General features: G+C 43.1%; 2 protein-coding genes across 5 annotated transcripts in view; one reads left to right on the top strand and one right to left on the bottom strand.

The window, feature by feature from the left end:
• The window catches only part of IL12RB1 (interleukin 12 receptor subunit beta 1), a 76,731-nt gene extending 53,694 nt beyond the window's left edge, over positions 1 to 23,037 (bottom strand). For 3 of the 4 annotated variants that reach the window (XM_074204835.1, XM_074204832.1, XM_074204834.1), the window contains exon 1: positions 22,901 to 23,037. The gene's annotated coding sequence lies outside the window, so the exon portion shown is untranslated. Of the gene's footprint in view, positions 1 to 3,538; positions 5,582 to 22,900 lie in introns of all 4 variants that reach the window. The other variant, XM_074204833.1, reaches the window with a different exon arrangement.
• Positions 15,800 to 25,999, top strand: part of MAST3 (microtubule associated serine/threonine kinase 3) — an 82,975-nt gene continuing 72,775 nt past the window's right edge. Inside the window, exon 1 of the mRNA XM_074204830.1 lies at positions 15,800 to 15,872. Coding sequence (XP_074060931.1) covers positions 15,834 to 15,872 — 39 coding nt within the window. The 5' untranslated portion in view covers positions 15,800 to 15,833. The remainder of the gene's footprint in view (positions 15,873 to 25,999) is intronic.

Genomic DNA, 25,999 nt, shown 5'->3' with positions numbered 1-25,999 from the left:
GAAGGAAGGAAGGAAGGAAGAGAGATGGGGAGAAGGGAGAAAGGAAGTTAGAAAAAAGAAAAAGGGGAGGGGGATCAGGACGTAAACTAAAGCTTCTTAAGCTTTTTTTGTATTATGTTCCCCTTTGGCAGCCTGGTAAAGCCTTTTTTAAATGCATTAAATTACAAAGGAAACCAATTATATTGAAATATAATTATCACAAATAATTTTTGTAGGTTCAGTTAAACAGAACTCTAGTGACCATAGATGCAATGATCTGAGATGGGGTGATGAGGAACAAGGTCCTGTTTTCTGACTACTATTAGTGGATGCCCTGAGTTAGAAAAATAATCCAGTTTGACAACATAACTAGGGATAGGATGGGAATTATTTTCTGTTCATCTGAATCTCTCAAGGACCTTGGTGATTCAGAGGAAGGAGCATGCTGGAACAGATTTCAGAACCTTGCTACCCTAAAGGAAATGTCCTGGGGTGGGAGAAAGGAGCTAATCAATCAGTCAACAAGCATTTGTTTTATGTACCAGGCTCTGTGGTAAGAGTTGGGGATACAAAAAAAAGGTAAAAACATGGTCCCTATCCTTAAGGAACTCACAGTCTAATGGGGGAGACAATAATAGCTAGTATTTACATTGCAAAATGCTTTACATAGATTATTTTATCTTCCAACAACTCTGAGATGAGCTGTTATTCCTGTTTTATAGGTGAGGAAACTGAGGGAGGTGAAGTTAAGTAACTTGTCCGAGGTCACACAACTCGTAAGTGTCTGAAGTCACGTTTGGACTCAGGTCTTCCTGACTCCAAGTCCAGTTCTCTATTCCCTTTGTCAGCTAAAAGCTTTAACACGTAAGTAACTATGAACAAATAAGCTACTGCAGCCTACAATTGAGATTATTTGCAATTTAAGGCCCTTTTGAGGATGGTAGAGATACCACCATCATGGCAGGAGGAAAAGAAGGATGTCTGTGGGATCCCATGAGGCTGAGCTGGGCCACAATTAGTTAACCCCCAGAATTGATTGTAGCCCAAGAAGAGTTTGAAATTCTGTTTGGTGATCAGACTAGGTGAATCAGCTGCTTCCTTGGCTCCTGAGGAATGTGGTGAGAATCCATCCTCTCCCCTCACACTTTATGAGCTGCAAGAGTACAAGGTGAATTTGCCAGCTTTGAACTTGATGGGGGATAGAAAAGAAACAGCACTATTCATCTCAATGAGGAGTGGGAGGGATGTCAATTTTTCTTTCAATTTCACTACAGTCAAACTTCAGGAACCTATATATTGCTTCTGTGAATCATTTGGGTACAAAAAAAAAGGAAAATAATAGTATTTTATTTTTTCCAATTACATTAAAGATAGTTTTCAACATTCATTTTTGGAAAACTTTGAGTTCCAATATTTTCTCCCCTCCTTCCCTTCTCTCCACCCTTCCCAAGACAGCAAGCAATCTGATCTAGGTTTATACATATCTAATCATGTGAAGTGTATTTTCACACTAGTCATGATGTGAAAGAAGAATCAGAATACAGAAAAACCACGAAAAGGAAAAAAAAAGTGAAAATATAGCTTCAATCTGCCTTCAGACTCCATAGCTCTTTCTCTAGCTATGCATATGTTTTTCTTCACAAGTTTTTTGTAATTTTCTTTATCATTATATTTCTGAGAAGAGCTAAGTCAGTCAGAGTTGATTATCACACAATGTTGCTATTACTATGTACAATGTTCTCCTGGTTCTACTCACTTCACTCAGCATTGGTTCATATAAGTCTTTCTGGGTTTTCTTAAAACCCACCTACTTATCATTTCCTATAAAACAATAGTATTCCATTACATTTATTTATATACCACAACTTGTTCTGCCATTCCCCAATTTCCAATTCTTTGCCACTACTAAAAGAGTTGCTATAAATATTTTTGTACAAATAGGTCCTTTCCCCATCTTTTTTTTATAATCTCTCCAGGATACAGACCTGGTAATAGTATCTTGGATCAAAAGGGTATGCACGGTTTTATTGCTCTTTGGAAATAATTTCAAATTGCTCTCCAGAATGAATGAATGAGTTCACAACTCCATTAGTGTTGCAATTTTCCCACAACTTCCCCCACATTTATCATTTCCTTTTTCTGTAATATTAGTCAATCTGATAAATATGAGGTGGTACTTCAGAGTAGTTTTAATTTGCATTTCTCTAATCAAGAGTGATCTAGAACTTTTTTTTTTTAGTTTTTGCAAGGCAATGGGATTAAGTGGCTTGCCCAAGGTCTGAGGTCAGATTTGACCTCAGGTCCTCCTGACTCCAGGGCTGATGCTCTATCCACTGTGCCACCTAGCTGCCCCGCTAGACCATTTTTAATGACTATACATACTTTCTTCATCTGAAAACTACCTGTTCTTATCCTTTGACCATTTATCATTTGGGGCATGACTTGTATACTTATAAATTGCTTATAGGTATGTTTATAAATTTGACTAAGTTCTCGAAATATTTTAGAAATGAAGCTTATATCAAAAACATTAGCTATAAATTGTTTCCCAGCTTTCTACTTTTCTTCTAATCTTAGTTGCATTCATTTTGTTGGGCAAAACCTTTTTAATTTAATATAATCAAAATTATCCATTTTGCACTTCATAATGTTCCCTATTTCTTGTATGGTCATAAATTTTGGGGATGAAGTATCTCAAAGGATGAGGGCAGAGACATAATTGTAGCAAACATTTTACTTTTAATTAATTTATCTTATTAGGTGATTTGTTTAATTAAATTTAATAATGTATTAATTTTTATTTATTCCTCCCTTGCATTAAAAGCCAAGAGGTAGTAACAAGAACAAATGTGCTTAGTCACAACAAATAAAAGACAAAAGGTCTGACCCCATGAAGGAAACAGATCAGGTTTAGGGCAGCACCCTCTAGTAGGCTCAGTAGAACATTGCAGTCATTTTGAAAGACTAAAAGATTGAATTTTTCTCTTTTCCCTCTATATTATTTCATTTGATGATCTCATCAGCTTCCATGAATTCAACTATCATCTCTATGCTGATGACTCAAATTTACATCCTTGCCTAACCTCTTTTGGGGGTCTGTTTTCACATCTTTATCTTCTGGACACCTGTGATTAGCAGAGAGAACTAAAGTCCCTCCTTTGTGAATGTATTCCTTTATCTTGTCTTTGATCCCCTGTACCTTGCAGCTCCTACCCCTATCTGTGAACTTCCTTACTGCTATGCTAAAACAGCCTGGACAGTCCTACTAATTAGGGTGGGATTTCAAGAGATAACCTAAAGAAGCTTTTCTCTTACTAGCCCCCACCAACAGCCCTGTCCATTCCAGAGCTACCCCATTGATTTACCTCCTGCCTAAACTGAAACCTATATAAGCTTTGTCCTTTTGTTCCTTCAGGGAATCTTCCCTACCCCATATGGTGGGATTCCCTTGCCAGCTTGGCAGTAGTAACAGAAGCAGCGGTAGCAGAAGTATATAGTGCCAGACCTGGAGTCAGGAAAACTCCTATTCCTGGGTTGAAATCTGACTTCAGACACTTACTAGTTATGTGACCCTGGGAAAAATCCCTTCATCCTGTTTGACTTGGTTTCCTCGTCTGTAAAATGAGCTGGAAAAGAAAATGCTAAACCACTCCATTATCTTCATCATGAAAACTCCAAATGGGGTCATGAAGAGTTGGACACAACTAAACAACATCACAATTCAATGACAACAACCACAGTAGTAGTAGTAGTAGTAGTAGTAGTAGTAGTAGTAGTAGTAGTCAAATAGTTGTAAGTGTAGATAGTTGTTTGTTGCCCTTTGTGTTCAAAGAGGACCAAAATAACATGCTGTTTTGGAGTCAAGGTACAGGGTATCCAACTGTGACTGATCAGACCAAGACAAGCTCAGAAGGCTCTACCACAGCTTGGACACAAATAGTCCATATGAACATTTGGAATGGAGATGTTTCTAAATTTGTGCATTTCATGTTTCTTTTGAACTACTTCAATCCTGCTTTGATCATAGAGCATAGAAATTTCTTTGATATAGGCATGCCAAGCCAGGCAGTCCAAATCAGTGTCTCTCATGTCTCAAGGTCTTCAGAGAGACCTTGAGAGTGTCCTTCTATCACATCTTCTGACCTCTGTGTGAATGTTTTCCCTCGTGCAAATTCTTCATAAAATAGTCTTCTAGGCAAACATACTTTGGACATTCAACAAAATGACCAGTCTGTGCTCTGCAGTAGAGTTTGAATGCTTGGCATATCAGTGTTAAAAAAGACTTGAGTGTCTGGTGCCCTAGTTTGCTAGGTAATCTTTAGAATCTTCCTAAAAAAATGCAAATGAGAGTCATTCAGTTTCTGGCATGGTTAGTAGTAATGCCCAGGTTTCCTTGGCATACAACAATGAGATCAGCACAATGGCTCTTCAGTTTGGTAGTCAGTCTAATATCAAACCTGTCCCTTTCCTTTGGAACTTCCCAAGTACTGAACTAGCTCTAGCAAAACATGTATTAATCTCATTCTCTAGGTGGACATCCCTGGAAAGTATACTGCCAAGGTAAGTGAACTTAGCCACAGTATTCAGAATTTCTCCATTTGCTGTAACCAATGATTCTGTGGATGGATGGTGGAATGCTGACTGGTGGAATAACTTTTTTTACTTGATATTAATGGTGAGGCCAAAATTAACACAAGCAATAGAAAATCAATTCATCTATTGCATCTCAGCCTCAGAGGCTTTATGCAGTAGGTGGACAATTATTTATGAACATAAAGTCACACAGCAACTCTCCTTTCACTTTAGTTCTGTCTTATAGCCTTTTCAAGTTAAAATAATTTACCAACAGCGTGATAGCTGACATTGATACATTTTCATCCTCATTGAAGGTGTCTGACAATATTGCTAAATATATCATGCTAAAAAGTATAGGAGAAAGCACACAGCTCTGGTTCACTTCATTTGTGACTGGGAAGGCACGAGAGTATTGTCCATTATCCAGTACTGCTTAGGCATGCCAGCAAGAAACTGATGAACTTCTCTGGGCAAGCAAATTTTGCCTTGATATTCCACAAACTCTCATGACTGACAGTATCAAAGGCCTTTGTCATATCAATGAACATTGTGTCCAGAAGTCTGCTCTGTTCCTGGCATTTCTCCTGGAGTTATTGGGAAGCAAATATCATGTTAATCATTCTTCAGTCCTTTCTGAAGCCACACTGGCTCTTGAGTAGATGATCATTTTCTAGATGAAGGATCAAACTAATTAAGGCAGCAAGAATGTTGCCAGCAATGACTGCGAGTTTGCCCTATGATTGTCATAGGACAACCTATTTCCTTTTCTTTTATAGAGATGGACAATGGAAGCATCCTTGAATTCCTGGGGGGATAACCTCCTTTTGCCATTTAAGCCAGAAGTTTTCAGTAGTTTTTGTATGAGCTCTTATCTTTTAAATCTCGGCTGGAATAGAATCAGCACCAGGTGCTTTGCCACACAACAGGACCTTAATAGCATCAAAACCTCTTCTTCAGTTGGAAGTTTGGTTAGAGAGGGATTGACTTCAATCTGAAGTCAATAGCTCCAGCATTGGTTGATGATAGTCTGTTGAAAACATAATGAAAATGTTCAGTCCATCTGTCCAGGATCATGTCTGTATCACTAATCAATGTGGCTCCATCAACACTGAGTAGTTGTAGATTAGTACTCTAGGTCTTTGGCACATAAATAGTCTTCAGGGTCTCATAAAAGTGCTTTGGAGTATTCTTTTAAGCATAAAACTGAATTTAAACTACCTTCTTACTGAACCAAGAAACCTGATCTCTACAAACTATGTTTGCACTTTACTTTTGTTGAAGTTAAACTCTGCCTTCTTAGAGATGGATGAACCTATCCTGCTATAAAATTCTCATTTTTCATTTAGCAGCTTATGAATTTCTTCATCATTTTCATCAAATCAGTCTTGATGTTTGCAAGGGTTTTGACCCAGAGGAGTGACTATGGTGCTATACACCAAATCTCAGCAAGCTGCCCAGGCTTTTTCTATTGTTAGTCATATATTGAATCAGCTTTCTCTCCAAGTTAACTACAAATTGTACATTTTTTTGGTTTGTTTTTGCAAGGCAATGGGGTTAAGTGGCTTACCCAAAGTCACACAGCTAGGTAATTATTAAATGTCTAAGATTAGATTTGAACTCAGGTCCTCCTGACTCCAGGGCCAGTGCTCTATCCACTGTACCACCTAGCCTAGCTGCCCCTAAACTGTTCAAACCTAAAGAAGAGCTCTAATCTTTTCACATTGTCTTCTTTCTATGTGAATCTTGATGTTTGTATGTGATTGTTTAGCTTGAAGAGGATAAGTCTATGAGTGGTCCAGCACTCTGGACCACATTCTCTTTGTTATTATCGAATCTTGTCTGTCTCATTTCCTTTCAGTGATATAATCTAGTAAATGCCAATGTTTGCTGCTAATTTTTTTTATTAAGTTTAGGCAATGGAACAGTGTTGGTGATAAGAAGGTCATAAGATGTGCAAATCTTCAGTGACTGTTGCTGTACATGTTTTCAACTCTATTCTTCCCAAAGACTCCACCATGTCTGATAGCCTATGTCTGCTCTAGCATTACAGTCACCCAAAATTATAAACTTGTCCTCTTTTAGCACATTGATGATGAAGATCTTCATATTTCACAAATTTATTTTAACCTCATCAGGGTTTGTTATGGTAGGAGTATATATATAGTGATGATAGTGATGAGGCCCTTTGCTCAAATGACAATCATATTGTCTTGAGTCTCTTTCACTCCTTTCAGGAGGCATACAACCTTGTTAGCTAGATTAGTTTTGATTGACAAATCTATAACAGCTTCACAGTCACTCCAGAAAAATGTGTGTCCAGCTCTGCCTTCAGTAAGCTGACCCTTATTTGCCAGCCTTGGTTCATGCAGGGCTGCTATTTAAATGCAATACCGCTTACAACAAGAGCTACTTGTTTCTCAGGTCTATTGAATTCCTTGTGCATAAACATGAACACATCCCTCACTATTGAACACTATTCCTCACTATTGAACACTATCCCTTATCTCCACAACAGTTTTTTTTATGTGGTTAAGTGGCTTGCCCAAGGTCACACAGCTAGGTAATTATTAAGTGTCTGAGGCCAGATTTGAACTCAGGTACTCCTGACTCCAGAGCAGGTACTCTATCCACTGTACCAACTAGCTGCCCCTTCACAACAGTTTTTATATTTGTGTGTGTGTGTGTGTTTCAACCATAGGGTGTAATCCTGCCTACCACTTTATTTATTTTTTTAATTTTTATTTATTTAAGGTAATGGGGCTAAGTGACTTGCCCAAGGTTACACAGCTAGGCAGTCATTGTGTCTGAGGTCACATTTGAACTCAGGTCCTCCTGACTCCAAGGCCAGTGCTCTATCCACTGTACCACCTAATGACCCTTCTGCCTGCCACTTTAAGCAGGCCTGGGTTATATTAGGTAAGCAAACAATTTTTAGGGCACCTTTTCTAGCTCCCTTTTTACTTCAGGAATAAGTAGTATAGTTCTTTAAAAAAAAAATCTGCTCAGATACCCAGAAGGCTGTCAAATCTCTCTGCTGCTTCAGTTCAGTGAGAGCACAATCCTGTGTCCTGGACTGCCTATGTGCAAGTTTGTGACTGTAGCTCCCATTATTTTTATACCTGCTGTTTCAGTCACTTGCCTGTTACCATAGGACCTTGAGGTGGTAAAAATGATAGGGGTGATGTCTTTTGACTTGTACATAAATTGGACTTAAGTGAGGTTCTTCCAGAGTCAACAAAGTCCAGTGGCAAGACAAAAATCAAGATAATTGGTGATGGTTCATGATGTAGTAGATGACATTGGCATCTTCCATATCTAACCAATCTCTAAATGCCCCACAGAGCCCATTCCCATCCACCTATTCTTCCAGGGAAGTTTTCATATGCTTGAAGCAGACCACCCCTTAACTCACAACATTTGTGTGGACCTTTAGTTACCTTCAAACTGGTTTAGCCAATCTACCAAAATAGTTGGGGTGTTACCTCTGGGCATACTATAATGTCTTGGTGTCACAGGTGAGGGTGAGATGAATCAGGTGGACACCTAAGATGGAAAGCAACCCTGGAAAAGAGCTCAGTATCCCTTATACCAGAAGTATTAGTCTTCTCTGAACACCCTAGTAACATAGTATTAGCAACAGTCTGGTAGCAGCAGTAGCAGTAATGATAGTAATAGTAGCAATAATAGTAGTAGTAGCAGGAATAGTAGAAGTAACCAGAGTAGCAGCATCAGTAGAAGCAATAATAGTAGAAGTAACAGTAGTAGTAATAGTAGCAGCAGTAGCAGGAATAGTAGAAGTAACAGTAGTAGCAGCAGGAATGTAGCAATAGCAGTAGGAGTAATAGTAGCAAAAATAGAAGAAGTGACAGTAATAGCAGCAGCAATAGTAGTGATGCAGGGAGTTATAGACATAGGAAATGAGAAACACATTTTGTGGAAGGAAAAACATTATCTGTGCCTTTCTGGGGAACTCTGTTATTCAAAGTGACTCCACTGTTAAGTGTGAATTTTACCAAGATGGGAGCAACCATAGTTTGTTCCCCTTCCTCCAGCTTCTGGTTTTCTAGTCTATCTGACCTTGGTTATCAATGGGTCAAGCTTGTGCTGGTGAGACAAGAAATGATGTGTTGCACCTTGGTACAGGAGCTTACCTATTGGAAAATACCTGGAGTCATATGCTAGACTACTCCCAAAGCACCACCCTTGTCCAACCCGCTACAGAAGTATATTTAAGTCTTCCAGAAGAGATGCACTACCCTTTCCTCTCTTCTTCACCCTACCTTCTCCTTGGAAGGAAGAAAGGATGACTGTCTCTTTCTAAGTTAGGCCACATGCTCCTAGTCTAGGCCCACTGGAGAACCATGGGCCCCTATGCCATGTGGCCAGACTAAACTAGCCCTGATGGCTGTTTGTCTTCTCTCTCTCTCTCTCTCTCTCTCTCTCTCTCTCTCTCTCTCTCTAGCTCTCTCTCACTCAAACCTTGCCTAGCCTGTCCCCAAAGCTCACTGCTTCTCTAGGAGAAAAGATTTTAATCTGTATACTTTGTAGTCCTATATAATAAATCCTGAGCAGCTTTAAAACCCTAGGGCTGTTCATAAATTCTTTCACCACTCAAAGTTCTCTCAATCTTAAATTGGCGACACTAATCTCCACCACTAATTCCTCCACAGCAGGAATGCAGTGTTAGACTGACTACCAAACTGAAGGTCTACAGAGCCATTGTGCTGACCTCATTGCTATCTGTCTGTGAAACCAGGACCATCTACCAGCGCCATGTCAGGAAACTGAATTGCTTCCATTTAAATTGTCTTAGGAAGGGCCGGCTAGGTGGCACAGTGGATAAAGCACCAGCCCTGGAGTCAGGAGTACCTGAGTTCAAATCCAGCCTTGGACAATAATTACCTAGCTGTGTGGCCTTGAGCAAGCCACTTAACCCCATTTGCCTTGCAAAATTCTAAAAATTGTTTAGAAAGATTCTGAGGATTACCTGGCAGGAGAAGATAACACAAGCTGAGGTCCTTTCTTGGGTTAAACTGCCTAGCATTCCAATATTATTATTACAAACAGTGCAATTATGATGGTCTGGCCATGTTGTTCTAATGCCAGGTCTATACTTGTGTAAAGAGGACCTGAGTTCAAATCCAGCCTCAGACACTAAATAATGCCTAACCTTGGCAAGTCACTTAATATCATTGCCTTAAATAAATTTTAAAAAGAATTTTTAAAAAGGAACTTAATTGATCGTGTGAGACACTGGCATAGGACTGTCCAGCATGGCATGCTTTCATCAGAGAGTACTGTGCTCTATGAGCAAGTCAGAATGGAAGCAGCTCAAATGCACTGTGAGATTCATAAGGCTAGATTAATCACTCCAGGTGTTCACATGGACTATTTATTCTCCACCTGTGGCAGAGTATTCTAGGTATTGGTCTAAGCATTCACAGTCTGACACACTACAGTGTGTCTCTAGCGTAGTGATGTCATTTTGTCTTCTTAAATAACAAAGGGCAAATAGCAATCAAGCCCTGGGAATAGTAGAAGTAGCAGCAGTAGTAATATAGTAGCAGTAATAGCAGGAAAAATAGAAAAAATAGTAATAGTAGCAGCAGCAGGAACCATAATAGAAGAAGTAGCAGTCATAGTAGTACCAGTAGTAGTAGTGGTGGTAGTAAATGTAGTAGTAACATCAGTAGCTAATATTTCTATGTTATCTTACTATATGTCCAACTGTGCTAATCACCTTACAATTATTGAATTGGATAGTGATATTTATTTCCATAGGAATAAGGAAATGAGACACTTTGGGTTATTGTAAGAAAGTGAGAAGGGGACAGAGTTTGAAATTGTTTCCATTGGAGGAATAATGAGGTATTGTTTCTATTAGTGGAATATAGAGACAGGGTGATTGCCATACAGGTTCCATTAAGAACTATAAAGGATACTTTTGAGTAACGATTAAATCCTCTTGAGAGATAAGGAAGGGGACACTATATTCATGAGCAAAGTCCTTTGAAGTCAGTCAATAGGTCAAGCAATTGTTTAAAGTTCTCATGAAAAGAATTGGGATGGCCCCCACCCCTTGCCCTGCCTCCACCCTAAGTGGGCACGGAGCCATCCACCCGGCAAAGCTGGGATGGGGGATGGTTTCCCTTTTAAAATCTAAAGGTCTGGCTCAGGGCCCCTCTGATCATGCCTGGCCCCGGATGGAGCAGCCCTGCCCAGGGAGGGCCAGAGGGCCTGTATGAGCTCAGAGCTTACAAGAAGCCAATGTCCCCGGGAGCCAGGGTGCCCAGTGCAGTCGGACAGAGGACCATTCACCCAGTGCCCAGGCAGGAACAATCGAGGGCCTTTATCTTGGTTGGAAGGGAGGGCTGGGAGGAGGAGGGAAGAAGAGAGGAAAACAGTACTTGGAGCAAAGGGCAGCCCAGGTGGAAATGGGATCAAGAGTCCATGCTCTCACAAGAATGATTGGCCAAAGCTAAGCTATGTCACCTGGCCCCTGTTTGAATGTAAAGTAGGAATGTGTCTTTGTTGTTACCCTTTGGGCCAGACAAAGAGGGGAACCATCTTGGAGAGCAACGTTATTCTGGGTGGCCCCAGAGGGCAGGACTAGGAACCATTAAGAGTAAGGGGAATTATCCAGAAGCAGATTTCTACTGTCGATAAGGAAGACCTCCTAACAGTCAGGCCTATCATCAATGAAAAGGGCTATTCTGGGAATGTTCAAGGAGAGACTGAATGACACTGCTCCCTCCCAATAAGGAACATTGTAGAGAATATCCCTATGTTGGTAAACCATTTGAACTAAATGACCTTTGACCTCTCTTGTAGTTCTGGGATCTAGGGTCTGAAAAATGAGACTAGTAATATAAAAGTCAACATTTTTATTGGATTTTCCCTCCTGCTGGTATCATGCTGCCCCTGCACACAGAAAACCCTTTCTTCCCCCCTCCAATCCACCACTCATCTTATCATGGTACTTCCTCTGCTCAAAAGTCTTCAATAGTTCCCTACTGCAAATGGAGTTCAATTCACTTTTTTTTAATTTTCTAGAATTTTGAGTCTCTTCACAATCTGACACCACCTTATCATCTAGCCTTTTGCTTTTCCTTCATGTGGGCTTCAGACAAAGCAGACATGTCTCATTCTCCCCATTAACGATGAACATACTTTGACTGATGTCTAGGATTCTCTGCTTTCCTAGCAATTCAATTTATTTCAAGGTGCTGAAGTTACAAAGATAAAAACAAAACTTGCTTCCCATGAGCTTTGCTCAGGGTTCTGCCTGCCTAGGGAATTTAATCAATATTGAAAACGAATGATGTTTGTCCTTCATTTTTTTTTTTAGGTTTTTGCAAAGCAAATGGGGTTAAGTGGCTTGCCCAAGGCCCCACAGCTAGGTAATTATTAAGTGTCTGAGACCTGATTTGAACCCAGGTACTCCTGACTCCAGGGCCAGTGCTTTATCTACTGTGCCACCTAGCTGCCCCCCTTCATTTTTTTTTGCAAGGCAATGGAATTAAGTGGATTGCCCAAGGTAACATAGCTAAGTAAGAGCTAAGCAGAGTTTGAACTCAGGTTCTCCTGACTTTAAGGTTAGTAATCTATCCATTGTGCTACCTAGCTGTCCCTGTTCATCATTCTTGATGAAGACCATGACATCAGGAGATGAGGCCATGACAAGCATGTGAATTGGAATTCATTGAGGGGGGTTGTGCTAAGCCTCACTTTCTCCTCTAGAGTCATTTGGGTTCAGTGGCTAGATGAATCAGGATGACTGAAGATGGCCCTGGATGAGAGACAATCAAAGGTAAGTGACTTGCCCAGGGTCACATGGTGAGTAAATGTCAAATGTCTGAGGTCAGATTGGAACCCCCCTCCTCCTGACTCCAAGGCCAATGCTCTATCCACTGGGCTGTCTAACTGTCCCTCCATGAAAAGGAATGAGTAAATGAATGAATATACCTCCCTCTTCCTTGGAGGGGGAATATACCCTCAATCCCAGGATCTCTTTTCTTAGACCAGAGGTTCTTAATATTTTTTGTGTTATAGTGCTCTCTGATAGTCTGGTGACACCTTATGACCCCCTTCTCAGAATTATGTTTTTAAATAATTGAAGGAAATGCTAAGTTTCAGTTAAAAGTTAAGGAAAACATAGATGTAATTTCCCCTCATCCAAATTCACAATCTACTTGAAATCTAAGCATGGAATCCTTAGAGAAGGGGAGAGGTGTCCATGAACCCCAGGCTAAGAATTTCTGACTTTTGATCCTTCTCTTATCAAGGCTATTTGATGTTCAATTGGAGAGGAAAGGTATATATGGGGTCCCAGTGGGTTCCATTGATCCACTTCTTCCAAGAAGTTAAAAAAAATCAGCAGGCATTTCTTAAGCATCTACTGTTTATCTAGCACATGCTGTTGTTTAGTCTTTTCAGTTATGATCCCACTTGGAGTTTTGTTGGTAAAGATACTGTAGTGGGCTGCCACTTCCTTCTCCAACTCTTTTTATAAATCAGGAAACTGAGGCAAAAAGGGTAAGTGACTTGCCCAGGGTCCCATAGCTAATAAGAGCCTGAGGCCCAGATTTGCTCTACCCACTGAGCCACCTAGCTGCCAACAGTAATAATAATAATAATCATAAATATAGAATATATAAATGTAAATGAAATCACTAAATAAGATAGCCTGAGGCTTTTCAAGGGCCTTTCATGCTCCAATCCCAGAAGAGACTCCAAAAGGGACCTTGATCCTCATCTCTCAAAGACCTGATCCAGCTTCTCCCAGTCAGATCCTTCAATTTATTCAACTAAGATTAGCTAATGATAAGGACCATTGTTCCTGCCTTTTAGCAGCTTAGAACCCCAATATGGTTGGGGCTGGAAGGAGTCTTAGAAAAGTATACAGTAAGAAGTAGAATTAGAAAAGTCCCTAGAGGTCATCTAGTACCAACTCATTTTACAGAAGAGGAAACTGAGACCCACAGAAGTGAAAAGGCTTGTCTGGCCACACAGGGAACAAATGACAGAGCTTGAAGTCTAACTTTTGACCTCTAACCCCAGCAATTTTCCTGCACTCTGTACTGATTTTTTGTTTTGGAGTTTGGCTTCTTTTTTGTTTTGATTGATGAATTGGACTAAAAAAAATTAGGGTTAACTAGGTGTCACAGCTAGATAGAGTGTTGGGTCTAAAGTCAGGAAGACCTGAGTTCAAATTCAGCCTCTTACACTTACTAGTTTGGAAAGATGAAAGATCTTACTCACAGAAGAGTCATTCATTTAGATAAACCATAGTTAAAGATAAGGTTAAGACAGAGGCAGCTGGATGGCCCAGTGGATAGAGCACTATCCCAGTAATCAGGAGAACCTGAGTTCAAATCTGAATCATACACTTGATACTAGTTGTGTGATTCTGGGCATCTACGTAGCCTAGTGGATAGATTACTGGCCTTGGAGTCAGGAAACCAGAAATTCAAATCCAGCCTCAGACAACTAACCCTAACTAGCTGTGTGACCCTGAGCAAGTCACACTTATCCCAAATTCCCTTGCATCCAGGACCATCTCCAGTCAACCTGATTCATACCTGGCCAATGGACTCAGATGGCTCCAGAGGAGGGAGTGAGAGTAGTGACTTAGCACAACCCTCCTCCCCCACACTCAGATCCAATTCATGTACTTGTCATGGCATCACCTCCCTGATGTCATGGTCTTCTTTGGGAATGAAGGACAAAAAAACATGAGCTGTGTGACCCTGGGTAAGTCACTAAACCCTCATTGCCTTGCATCCAGGGCCATCTCCAGTCATCCTGATCCATATTTGGCCATTGGACCCAGATAGCTCCAAAGGAGAAAGTGAGGCTGCTGACTTAGCACAGCATCCCTCTCACTCAAATCTAATTCATATGCTTGTCATGGCATCACCTCCCTGATGGAGGTCTTCAACTTTCGACAAGTTATGAACCCTGTTTGCCTCAGTCTCCTCATCAGTAAAATGTGCTAGAGAAGGCAATGGCAAGCCATTCCATTAGGAAAGGCCCCAAATGGCATCATCACAGACCAACAGGACTGAACAATGCTATGCTGTCATTATACAGAGCTGGGACCTTAGCCGGAGAGCATCTATTCTAAGGCTATAATTATATGGAAGAAGAAAGAGAGGTTACCCAAGTTCACAGAAAGGATTGGAACCTAAGCTTCTTTGATGCCAGAGCTAGTGAATTTTTCACTTTCAAAACAGAAAGTACCAAGTAGAATGAATGAAAGAATTTTTTTTTTAAAATGGAGAGTATTTCTTAAGCCTTCTGTGACCAGTTACTGTTTTGATGGGGATGCAAATATAAGCAAGATAGTGCCCTACCCTCAAAGAGCTTACATTCTAATGGCTCGAAGACTAGAAGAGCTCAAGCTGGAGGGGGGGGGGGAGAGAGTTAAAAAGAAGATAGGGAAGTGACAAGGTGGCCTGGTTTCCAGTGAATTAAGATAAAAGCTCCATTGTTAGAGCCCAAGGGTGAGAGTCTGAGTTGGGGGTGGGGGCTGAGGGGAGGGTTCAGAGTGGTATCATTTGGAGCTGGTCTGGATGTGGAGTCTGGAGATCCGGACCTGGCTCTGATAGTTACCACCTGGGAGACTTTAAGCAGGTAATCTAGTCTCTGGTGGTCTCAGTTTCCTCATCTGTCAAATGAGGGGATTGATTGAGATGACCCCCAGTATTCCTTCCAATTCTTTATTTTGTGATCCCCAAAGACTGAGTGCTAGGAGGGACTTGCCAGACCTCCAACCTAAGCAAATCCTCGTATTTGGGAGAGACAGAAGGGAAACCAAGACTTGCCTAAAGGTTGCCCCAGACTCGATTTCAGGACTTTCCAGGAAACTAGCCAGGGGAGAGAGGAATATTCCTTTGTTGGGGCTGCAGTGGACGATCCCCTTCTCCTCCCCGGGCCCCAGTTCCCCCTCTTTCCTGCCTCCCAACTTCGAGTGCTGGCGAGGATCCCATCACAGATCGGCCAGGAAAGTGCGCCCTGAGGCCCTGCGTCGCTGGCCTCCCCCTAGTTCTGCCTTTCTCTCCTCTTCTCTCCGGCTCCCCCCCGCCCCCACCCCCTCCCCTCCCGGGCCCTCCCCCGGGTTTGGGGGCCGCAGGCGGGAGGGTCCGAGGAGGATCAGCTGACCCGCCGCAGCCCAATCGCACAGGAAGGAGGCGAGCGCGGAGCCCGAGCGGGCGCGGGAGCCGGGAGCCGGGAGCCGAGCTGCGGGCCGCCAGAGGCTGCGGGGGCCAGCCGGCTCCATGGATGAACCGAGCATCCTCAGGCGCCGGGGGCTGCAGGTGAGGCTGGTCGGGGCCCCGCCCGGGCCAGAGGGAAAGGGGGAGGCACTCTCCCCGCCCACAATGCACTGGCTCGGCCTGGGGTGGGGGGGAAGCATCCTTTAGCTGTTGGGGTGCAGGATCGGGCAAAAGAGAGGTGGGTGTGGACTGGGTCCCGCCCTGGCCGTAGGGCTTGGAAGGATCTGGTGGTCCGAAATCCAGCCCCGCCCCTGGTTTGGACTTCTCAATTTTGGACCCTTGCCTCAGTTTACCTTCAGTGGAGACAAGATAGAGGCTGGGTGGATGCTGGGGGCTAGAAAGCCCAGATAACAAAAGCTGGGAGATAGGAACTTTGAGGGGACAGTCAGTCTGGAGACTAGGGAGGGAAATGTTAGAATCCCTCTCCTCCCTTCCCTGGTAGCGGTTAAAGGGGGCAGGAGAAATGAATCCTTGGAAGAGCAAGAAAGGAGAGCCCACAGAGAGCCTAGGACTGGGGGAATCAATCTGGAGACCCCCACAACACCCCAACCTTTTGGGGTGTGGGACTCAGGGACTTCCTTCAGTCCAGAGCCCTGAGGGGTGTGGTCTTTACCAGGCAAATCTAACCACAGAGAGTAAAATTATGAAGTTAGCCAATTTCCTTTCTGCAGCTCTTAGCCATCCCTTTTTGTACCAGTTTCCTGCCATCCTCTCTCACTGAGACTGGAGGCCAGCTTCAGGCTGGTGATGCTCCCCTTGAACCCTCCATCCCTGTCTATCCCTTCGCCCCACATCTGCAGAGCATCCTACAAAGTATTCTTCTCTCTATTCTCTCAGTAGAGAGCAGCCCTCAGAGGGAACCATGAATTGTACTCCTCATTTTACAGAGGGGCAAACTGAGGTCCAGAAAAGGATCAGATATTGCTCATGATCAGAATTAGGACTGAAACCTAGGTCTCCTATTCCATCTGCCTTTGCATTGCCTCAGCTTCCTCTTCTCAGGGAAGTCTCCTTATGTCAATAACTTAGGTCTTCCTCTGAATTGATATGAGTTTCCTCTTTCCCGCTCTCCCCTGAGAGGAGAGTATATCCTGATATGCAAAAACTGGGCCCAAAAAGTCCATCTCAAACCTTCTCAGCCTTCAAGTAGAGAGAGATTGGAAAGGGCTTGGGAGCACAGAAGTCACATCAGACATAAGAAGGGCTCAGCCTGTTCATGCTCCACCCTCTAACTCATGTTCCATTGTTACAAAACTCCAAAGCTCCTTCTCTTGATCCTACCACCATCCATCCTTGGCAGATTGGAACTGTGCTTGGAGGAAGGTAGTCATTATCAAATGTCTGAAGGAGGCTCACTCAGATGGAAGAATTAAGCATGTTCTGTTGACCTCTTAGAGCAGAAGCGACAATCATTGGGGGAAGTGAACTGAGGCCAGTTTGGGATCAATGACAAGAAAAAACTTCCTGCTAATGAAAGATGTCCCAGAGGATCATGAAAGGCCTCTGGATGTCTCCAAGCCCAGTCCGGATAGCCAAGGCCAGAAATACTGTAGAGGTTACTCAGATACAGTCCTTTTGGGGGGTGGGGCGGGGAGAGGAAATGTCCCTTCTGACTTGGAGAGTGCAAGATTCTGATTGTGTGGGTCTATTTCCTCTGTGACCTTCAGTCTGTGGTGCCCCCAGCTGTTGTTGTTAACAACAGTGTCACTAGTTATCAATCATCAAGCTTACTATGGGCTGAATATGACTTTAGTAGCTCTGCGAACACAAAGACAAAAATGTAACAGTCTCTGCTTTCAAGGAGGATGATGATGATGATGATGATGTTTGCCATTTGTTCTCGAAGAAGACTATGACATCAGGGAGGTGATATCATGACAAGTATATGAATTTGATTTGAATGAGGGGGAGAGGGGCATTGTGCTGTCATGAGCCTCACTTTTTCCTCCAGAGTTATCTGGAGGCAATGGCCAGATATGAATCAGGACAACAGGAAATGGCCCTGAATGCAGGACAAACAGGGTTAAGTGACTTGTCCAAGGTCACACAGCTAGTGTCAGGTGTCAGAGGACAGATTCAAATTCCCTCCTGACTCCAAGGCCTAAATTTTGTCACCTAACTGCCCCCAACAGGGTGGTGGTAGTGGGGGCCAGGGGGGAGAGGAGGGGGGACACACAGTAAAAATGGATACAAATTAAGTACTAGGTAATTTTGCTAGGAAAGAGAAGGAGGTGGAGGGAAGGGGGAGAGGGTTGCAGCTCAGGATGGGGTTCCTGAGGAATGTGGAACTTGAGCTGAGCTTTGCAGAAAACTAGGGAGTCTAAGAGGCAGTCGTGAGAAGGGAGGGCATTCTTGGCATAAGGAACAGCCTGGGCAAAGGTTCAGAGAGAGAAAATGGAATTTCTCTTATGAGAAACAGTTGGACTGAATTGTAAAGTCTGGAAAGAAGAAGAATACTCAATTATTAATAATGTTAAATAGGTTGGACTTTGAACAGAGAAGTTTGCATTTGATTCTTGAGGTAATAGGGAAGCACAGGAGTTTGTTGAATAGGTTAGTAACATAGTCCAAAAACATTGTGGCAGGCATGTAGAAGATCAATGGGAGAAGAGAGAGATTTGAACAAGGAAAACAAAATAAGAAGCTATTTCTGCACGAGGTGCTGAGGACCTGAATTAGGGAGGTGGGTGGATGAGGAAGAAAAGGGACCAGATGGGAGAGATGTTAGAGAAGTGTAATCACTAAGATTTGGCAACTGACTGAAAATGTGGGGGAGGAAGAATTCAGAACTGAGGAAGACCCCCAAGGTTGCAAAACCAAGGTGACCAGAAGGATCAATGAATACAAATGAGTTTGGGGGGAAAAATAATGAAGTACAGTAAACATGTGGACTTGAAGATGTCTTTCACGTGTCCAGTTTGAAATGTTCAACAGGCAAATGATGATGCAGGAACTAAGCTCTGAATAGAGTCTAAGTGAGATCAGATAAATATTTCTGGGGATCATCATCACAGAGATGATCATTGAGCCCATGGAAGCTGATGAAGTCCCCAAGGGAGAGACAACAGAAGAGGATCTAGGGCTGACCTTGAGAGACACCCACAGTTAAAAGTCAGGATAAAGGCCCTTATTATAGAAGCACCCCCTAGTTAGCTGGCATGAACCTCCTCCCATGTTCATTCTAGCATCATTGCAGGTGTCAAGAGAAGGAAGGTTCTTTTAGCTCTGGGCTAACTGGGATTATGATCCCCTGTATTTGCTAAGGCCTCCCCTTTCTTTTTTTTGGTATTTTTTGAAAGGCAGTGGGTTAAATGACTTACCCAAGGTCACACAGCTAGACAAGTATTAAGTGTCTGAGGTCAAATTTGAACTCAGGTCCTCCTGAATCCAGGTCCAGTGCTCTATCCACTGTGCCACCTAGCTGCCCCAGGGCCTCTCCTTTCAAACTACTTCGTATTTGCACATACATTTACATTTATATATAAACCATATATCTATATGTGTGTATTGTGTGTATATGTTATATAAATATATATGCATATATATATATATACATATACAGAGAGAGAGAGAGAGAGAGAGAGAGAGAGAGAGAGAGAGAGAGAGAGAGAGCCATTGTTTGATTTCCCTCTTTAAAACTATAAGCTACTTGGGGGCAGGGGCTATTTCACTTCTGTCTTTGTATCCTCAGCACGTGGTATGGTTCCCAACATACAGTTGGGTGAGTGATTGGTTCTTGCTCTTCATTAGTGAAGAAGACCAAAATGACATCATAATGTCAGAGACTAGTTACAGTGTGTCCAACTGTGGCTGATCAGACCAATAGGAGTGCAGATTGTTCCACCACAGGTCAAGCACAAAAAGTCTGTGTGAACACCTGGAGTAGGTTCTCAGAACTCTTGCATCTCATACTTTCTTTGAGCTGCTTCTATTCTGCTTTTCTCACAGAACACAGCAGCCTCTCTGATGTGAGGGCACGCCATACTGGGCAGTCCCATGCCAGTGTCTTCCATGTTACATGAAAAATTCCAAGGTTCTTAAGAGAGACCTTGAAAGTGTCCTTGCATTATTTCTTCTAACTTGTTGTGAGCTGTTTGAGTTCTCTATCAAATATTCTTTTTGACAAGTGTACATTTGGTATACAGTAGGAGCTTACTAAATGCCCATTAATTAATTTGTGTCTGAACAGATTTGTGATTGAAGATGTTGATTGGTGTCCTCTGCCCAGAATCCCAGCACTAGAAAGGACCAGACCTGAACAGGGGTCCGTTCTATAAACATGTATTAAATGAAAGATTCCAGGCACTATGCTAGGTGCTGAGGATGAGAAGATTAAAAACTGTGGGAACTGAGAGGAAAATTCTCTCAGCAGGGTCCGCAGATTCCTTTTGAATAGTCAGTCTGCTTCTTGGTTCAGTTGCCTGTGAATGGCTGTGTCAGACAGTCAGTAAGCATTAATTAAGTACCTACTGGGTGCCCATCATGGTACCCATGATACATATATGTAAAAGAAAAAAAGTCCCTGCCCTCAAGGCATTTACAATCTAATGGAGGGGAATACTGGGGAAAGTTGTCTGCGTGACTATACATATTTGTCATGGATTCTATTTTTCTTGCCTTCTTAGTGGCTAGAGGAGTGTGGGAGAGGGAGACAATTTAGAACTAAAAATAAAATTGAATTTAAAACAATCTAATGGGGGAAAACAACACCCAACAGGAAGCTGAAAGGGGAATGAGGAAGGGGGCGGGGGATGGTAAAGAATTCTGGAAAATTACATTTAGTGGGATGAGAATGAAGAGATAGCTGGCCTAGGCACCCTCCTCACATGGAGGTTTGGGGAGGGGCACCTCCAAAGAGAGAGATGTCGTGGGGAATTTGTATATATGTTCACTAGTCAAAAATAATGTTAATGGTGAATGTGGATTTACATGTGCTTGCATAGCCATGTGTATACAGGTCTGTGTGAGCCTTTGTGTAAAAGGAAGCATGGGTGAAATGTTGGTCTCAACCCCTTCAGGAAGATCTGGATTAAAATCTTGCTTTTGATTCTTACTGGCTGTATGACCATGAGCATGTCACTTAATCTCTACTGGGTCTCAGGTCTCTGAATCTTGTATGTCTAGTAGGCAGTACTAATACTATCTAGCAAGACAAAGATGACAAAGACCAGATGTCTGTCCCCCTGTTCCTCAAATGCTTTACCTCCTGGCTTCCTTCAGGTCCCAGCTAAAATCACACCCTCTACAAGAAGCCTTTCCCAGCCAGCTCAGTGATAACTAGTGCCTTCCCTCTGTTAATTATCTCCAATTTATTTTTTTGTATCTTGTTTAAAGCTACTGGTTTGCCTGTTGTCCCCCTCCCTGCCCTGCTTAGACTGAGCTCCTCCAAGCCTCTCAAATTCAGGGATTATTTTTGAGTTTCCTTGCATTGTTAGTCTAATGCATAGTAGGTCCTTTGTTGACTTGACCAGATGAATTTCAACCTTTCAGTTCTATTCCCATGTACCTCTTGAAGGAATTCAAGTTATTAAATATCTATTAAGGTCTTTCAGTGTGCTGGCCACCAGAGTAAACAATTCTTTCACATTCTACTGGGCAGATCAGACATGTCCACAGAGAAGTATGATATCATATTTGGATGTGATGGAACAAAAGAGAAATGAAGACAAAGTATTTTAGGAAAATGTGAAGAAGGAGGGGAAACTTGAGGTTGGGGACTAGGGGAGATCAAAGAAAGCTCCACAAAGGGACTGACCTGAGCTGGACCTTCCTTGAAGGAAGAAAAGGATTTTGAAGGGCAGGGAGGAGGAAGGGAACCCATTCCAGGCATGGGGAACAGCTTGTGTGAATGCATGGAGGCGGGAGACAGTATGTTGAGTTTGGGAAGCCAAGCAGTCCAGTTTGGCTGGAACGGAGAGTCCTCGTCATGCATCCATAACTTGATGTTCCAGCTAAGCTGGCTGGCTTTGTTTCCTGTATTCAATCTCCCATCTCCATGTTTTTGCCCAAGCTTTCCTCTTGGGAATGCCCTTCCTTCCTTCCTTACCTCTGCCTCCTAGAATCCTTAGCCGGGCCCCACACTTCACATTACTTTACTTTGTAAATATTTTGCATATAATTATCTGTCTATATTATTCCCTGCCCCTAAATAGACCATAGGACTCCTAAGGCAAAAGAGGGTATTACTTTTTTCTTTACATCTCTGGCCTAATGCCTTGCTAACAGTAAGCATTTAACAAATGTGTGTTGAATGAATGGATGAATTGAAGTAAATTGAAATAAGCTTGCAGAGGTAAGATCAAAAGATCATAGGGGCAGCTAGGTGGTGCAGTGGATAGAGCACTGGCCCTGGAGTCAGGAGTACCTGAGTTCAAATTTGACCTCAGACACTTTAATTACCTAGCTATATGACCTTGGGCAAGTCACTGAACCCCATTGCCTTAAATTTTAAAAAATTTACAAAAGATCATAGAGCTGGAAGCACTCTTAGAGATCTTTTGCTCCAACTTTCCCTCATTTTACAATTAGGATACTGAGGCCTACAGGAATAAAAAGACTTGCCCAAGTTCACATAGCTAGAAAGTGGCAAATCTAGGACATAAATTTGGGTCTTCAGACTCCAAATCCATTGCTTTTTTCACTGAATCTTGTTTCTGGGGGTTGGCAGGAAGTGTTATTCCAGGTTGAGAAATTTTTATTTTTCTTAGAGGTAATTGGGAACTCCTGAAAAATTTTGAACTGGGGAATGACCTGGTTAGACCTGAATCTAACTTGGAGAGTCTTTTGTCAGCTGTGTGGAGAATTGAAGAAGGAGAGACTGAAAAGAAGTAGACAGTTGGCAGGCTATTGCAATCCTCCAGGCCAGTGGTAAGGAGGGCCAGACCTAGAGTGATGACTGAGTGGGTGGAAGTGTGAGATATGTAGATGAACAAGACTCCAAAACTGATTGGATCTGACAGGAAGAGGGCTAGGGATGGAGACAGGGATGGAAGGGTTGGAGACAGGGAACTCTTGAGGTTTCAGCTCAAATCCGACCTCCTGATCACCCTTCATAACCCAGTCCCTCCTACCTTTCCAGTCTCCGTATATTTATTTGTCCACCTTCAGTGACTCCAGCCTCCTTCCTTTCTACAAAGACCCTCCATCTCTCCTCTTTGGGCATTCTTTCTGACAGACCTCCATGTCTGCCTTGTTCTGCCTCCTTCACTCTGACTACTGGACCTCCCTCCTTGGCTTCCTTTAAGTCCCAGCTAAAATCCCACCTCCTAACCCCTCTTCATTCACTGTTAATTATCTACTAATCTCTTGTATTTAGCTTGCTGCTTGGGGGGCAGAAGACTGTCTTTTGCCCCTTATTTTTCTCCAGCACTTAGCACCATACCCAGTCCATTCACTGGTCTCCAATTCTTCATGACCTCATTGGGGATTTTCTTGACAACATTACTGGAGTGGTTTGCCACTTCCTTCTCCAACTCTTTTTACAGATGAGGAAACTGAGGCCGACAGGGTTAAGTGACTTGCCCAGGGTCCCACAGCTAGTTAGAGGCCCATCTTAGGCACTTACTCAACGTTGACTGATTAGTGCCTGCCTCAGGGATTGTCTCCATTTCCTCCTTTATATGGCACGTTGGCATCTTGTCTCCCCGTTCCCGTTAGACTGAGCTCTTTGAGAGCAGAGGCTGGGATTTTTGGGCCTTGTTATTGTTATTTTGGAGGCTTGTTAATCAAAGTCTTTTGACTGACTGTACCTTTGCGCAGGTGCAGAGCTGGTGTGCGCAGGTGGAGTGTGTGTGCTTGTGTTTCGGGGTGCAGCCGTGTCAGCTCCAGTGGCCCGCGGTGCTAGAGGCGACTTTCCCTGCCCCCGCCTCTGCTCCTCGAGTGCCCAGCTCTTAGGGCTTTTACGGTAACGAGGGCGCCTCCATTTCCAGGGGCTGACACGTGTGTTTGTTTACAGCTGAATGACTTCGGACCTCTCCCCTGGGGGCACTGCAAGCCCCAAGACTCGTCTCAGCCAATCACACCGACAGCTGCTTGACTCCCAGCCAATCAGATCGGCCCGAGGCACCTGTTTAAAGGCTGGAGCTGGTCAGAGCAGGTCAATTCATAAAACGCTCTTGGCAAAGCTCGAGCTTCCTGCCTAGTGGCCAGCCCAAGGCTAGGGCCGGTGGACTTGACCAATCAGAGCACGGCGGAGCCGGGAGCTTTGTCAGATGCTGACCCCTTCCCGGGTTCTGTACTTCATCAGCTTCTGCCCTCAGAGTAGGGGTCCCGGCAGTGACGTCCCTAGGGGCCTGCTGAGATGGGGGAGGGGTGGAAAAATAAACAGATCTATTTTCTCTGGCGCAAGAGGGGACAGAGCCTCTCCCCCCACCCCCTCAAACTTCCTCTCTGCTCTGCTTCCCCTTCCTGCCCTAGCCAGGGCCTCCTGCAAAGACAGAGTGGCTCCTGTCATCCATAGTTTGGCTTTGGGGGGAAACATAGACCAGATGCCTGGGATGGATTGGGAGAGAGTAATATGCAGGGGGAAGAGACCTGAGCTCCAGGCCAATTGGGACTCCTGGGTGATCTTGGGCAAGTCTCTGAATTTCCTAAACGCTGGGTTGGGATAAGATGGTTCCTGAGGTCCCTTCCAGTACTCTTAAGGAGATCTCAGATTCCTCCATTTTTCTCCATCACCCTGAAAAGTGGGCTTCCTAAGCTTATATCTGTATCAGAAACAGGCAGCCAGGTGTAGCAGCGGATGGAACTCTAGTCTTGGGAGTCAAATGGATAGGAGTTCAAATCCAGCCTTAGACACTTGACCTTTACTAGTTGTGTGAACTTGAGCGAGTCACTTAACCCTGATTGCTTCACATCCAGGGTGATTCCTCTCTGGCCACTGGACCCAGATGGTTCTGGAGGAGAAAGTGACTTAGCACACAGCATCCTCTCACTCAAATCCAACTCTCATGCTTGTCATGGCATCACTTCCCCTGATGTCATGGTCTTCTTCAAGAACGAAGGACAAACATTGTATGTGTCAGCATAGAAAAAGGACTTGTACAGGGAGTTAGGATATCTTGGACAAATTCTCTCTCTTCTCTCTCTCTCTCTCAAGGGTAAGTGAATTCTGAAAACTTCAAGAGCTGTTGTCAGAGCCTAAGATCAGAGAGGTTTATTACCAGGTTGGCTAATGGTGGAGGAATATTTTTGGCTACAGCCACTTAAAAAGATCATCCATGAAGAAGTATCTCTTGGAAGTATCTCTTGGAGCCTGAGGGAAATACTTGTCCCAGTGAAATCATGAATAATTTAAAACTTCAAAGGATAGGGCACTAGCTGTCTTGTCAGGGCAATTGTGAAGAAAGCACTTTGTAAGGACATCTAGAAGCCAAAGGATAACATTGTAGTTATTTCTGACCTCCCGATGGAGTATGTGGAGAAGCTAGAGATAACAGCATCTAGGTCCTATGATACATGGTCCTGATTTAAATTCACTTAACAAATAGGGTCTTGTCAATTTTCAAATGGGAACAGAGGGATGGGGAGAATAGGAGAGGATCCAGAGAAGAAGGTAACCAATTTGTAAACTGCAAAACTTCATTAGTTAAAAATTAATTGGTTAAAAATCGAGAGCTGAAAGATGCCTTCTTGGGCATATCTATTGAAATCCAGAAATTGCCTCTGCAGGATTTTTGATGAGGAGATCTCTATTCTCTTTCTGAACATCCCCAGTGACAGGGAACTCACTACCTTATGAGACAGTTTATTCTATTGTTGCCAGCTCTAATTGTTTTCCTTATATTGGAGCTGAAATCTGTCTCCTGGTGACTTTTCTTCCCCCAGCACTCTTCATTATAATTATAGTTCCCATTCTTCTAGCAAGTCGAGATTGACAAAGCATTTGAATCACTGTCATTAAAGTAGGAAGTATGGGCATTGTTATCCTTATTTTTGAAATGGGCTTATTTTAGAAGGATCTTGGAAGTCCCTGGTTGGAGATAGAAACTGAGGAATAGATCATTTCAATGACTTGCCCAGGGTCACACACCTGAAAATTTTGCCTCCTGAAGACATAAAGAAAAAGTCAGTCAAGAAGCATTTATGGGGGCGGCTTGGTGGTGTAGTGGATAAAGCACTGGCCCTGGAGTCAGGAGTACCTGGGTTCAAATCCAGCCTCAGACACTTAA

This window comes from Macrotis lagotis, chromosome X (genome assembly GCF_037893015.1).
Source record: "Macrotis lagotis isolate mMagLag1 chromosome X, bilby.v1.9.chrom.fasta, whole genome shotgun sequence".
Taxonomy (NCBI): Eukaryota; Metazoa; Chordata; class Mammalia; order Peramelemorphia; family Peramelidae; genus Macrotis; species Macrotis lagotis.
This window is presented reverse-complemented; position numbering and strand designations above follow the sequence as displayed.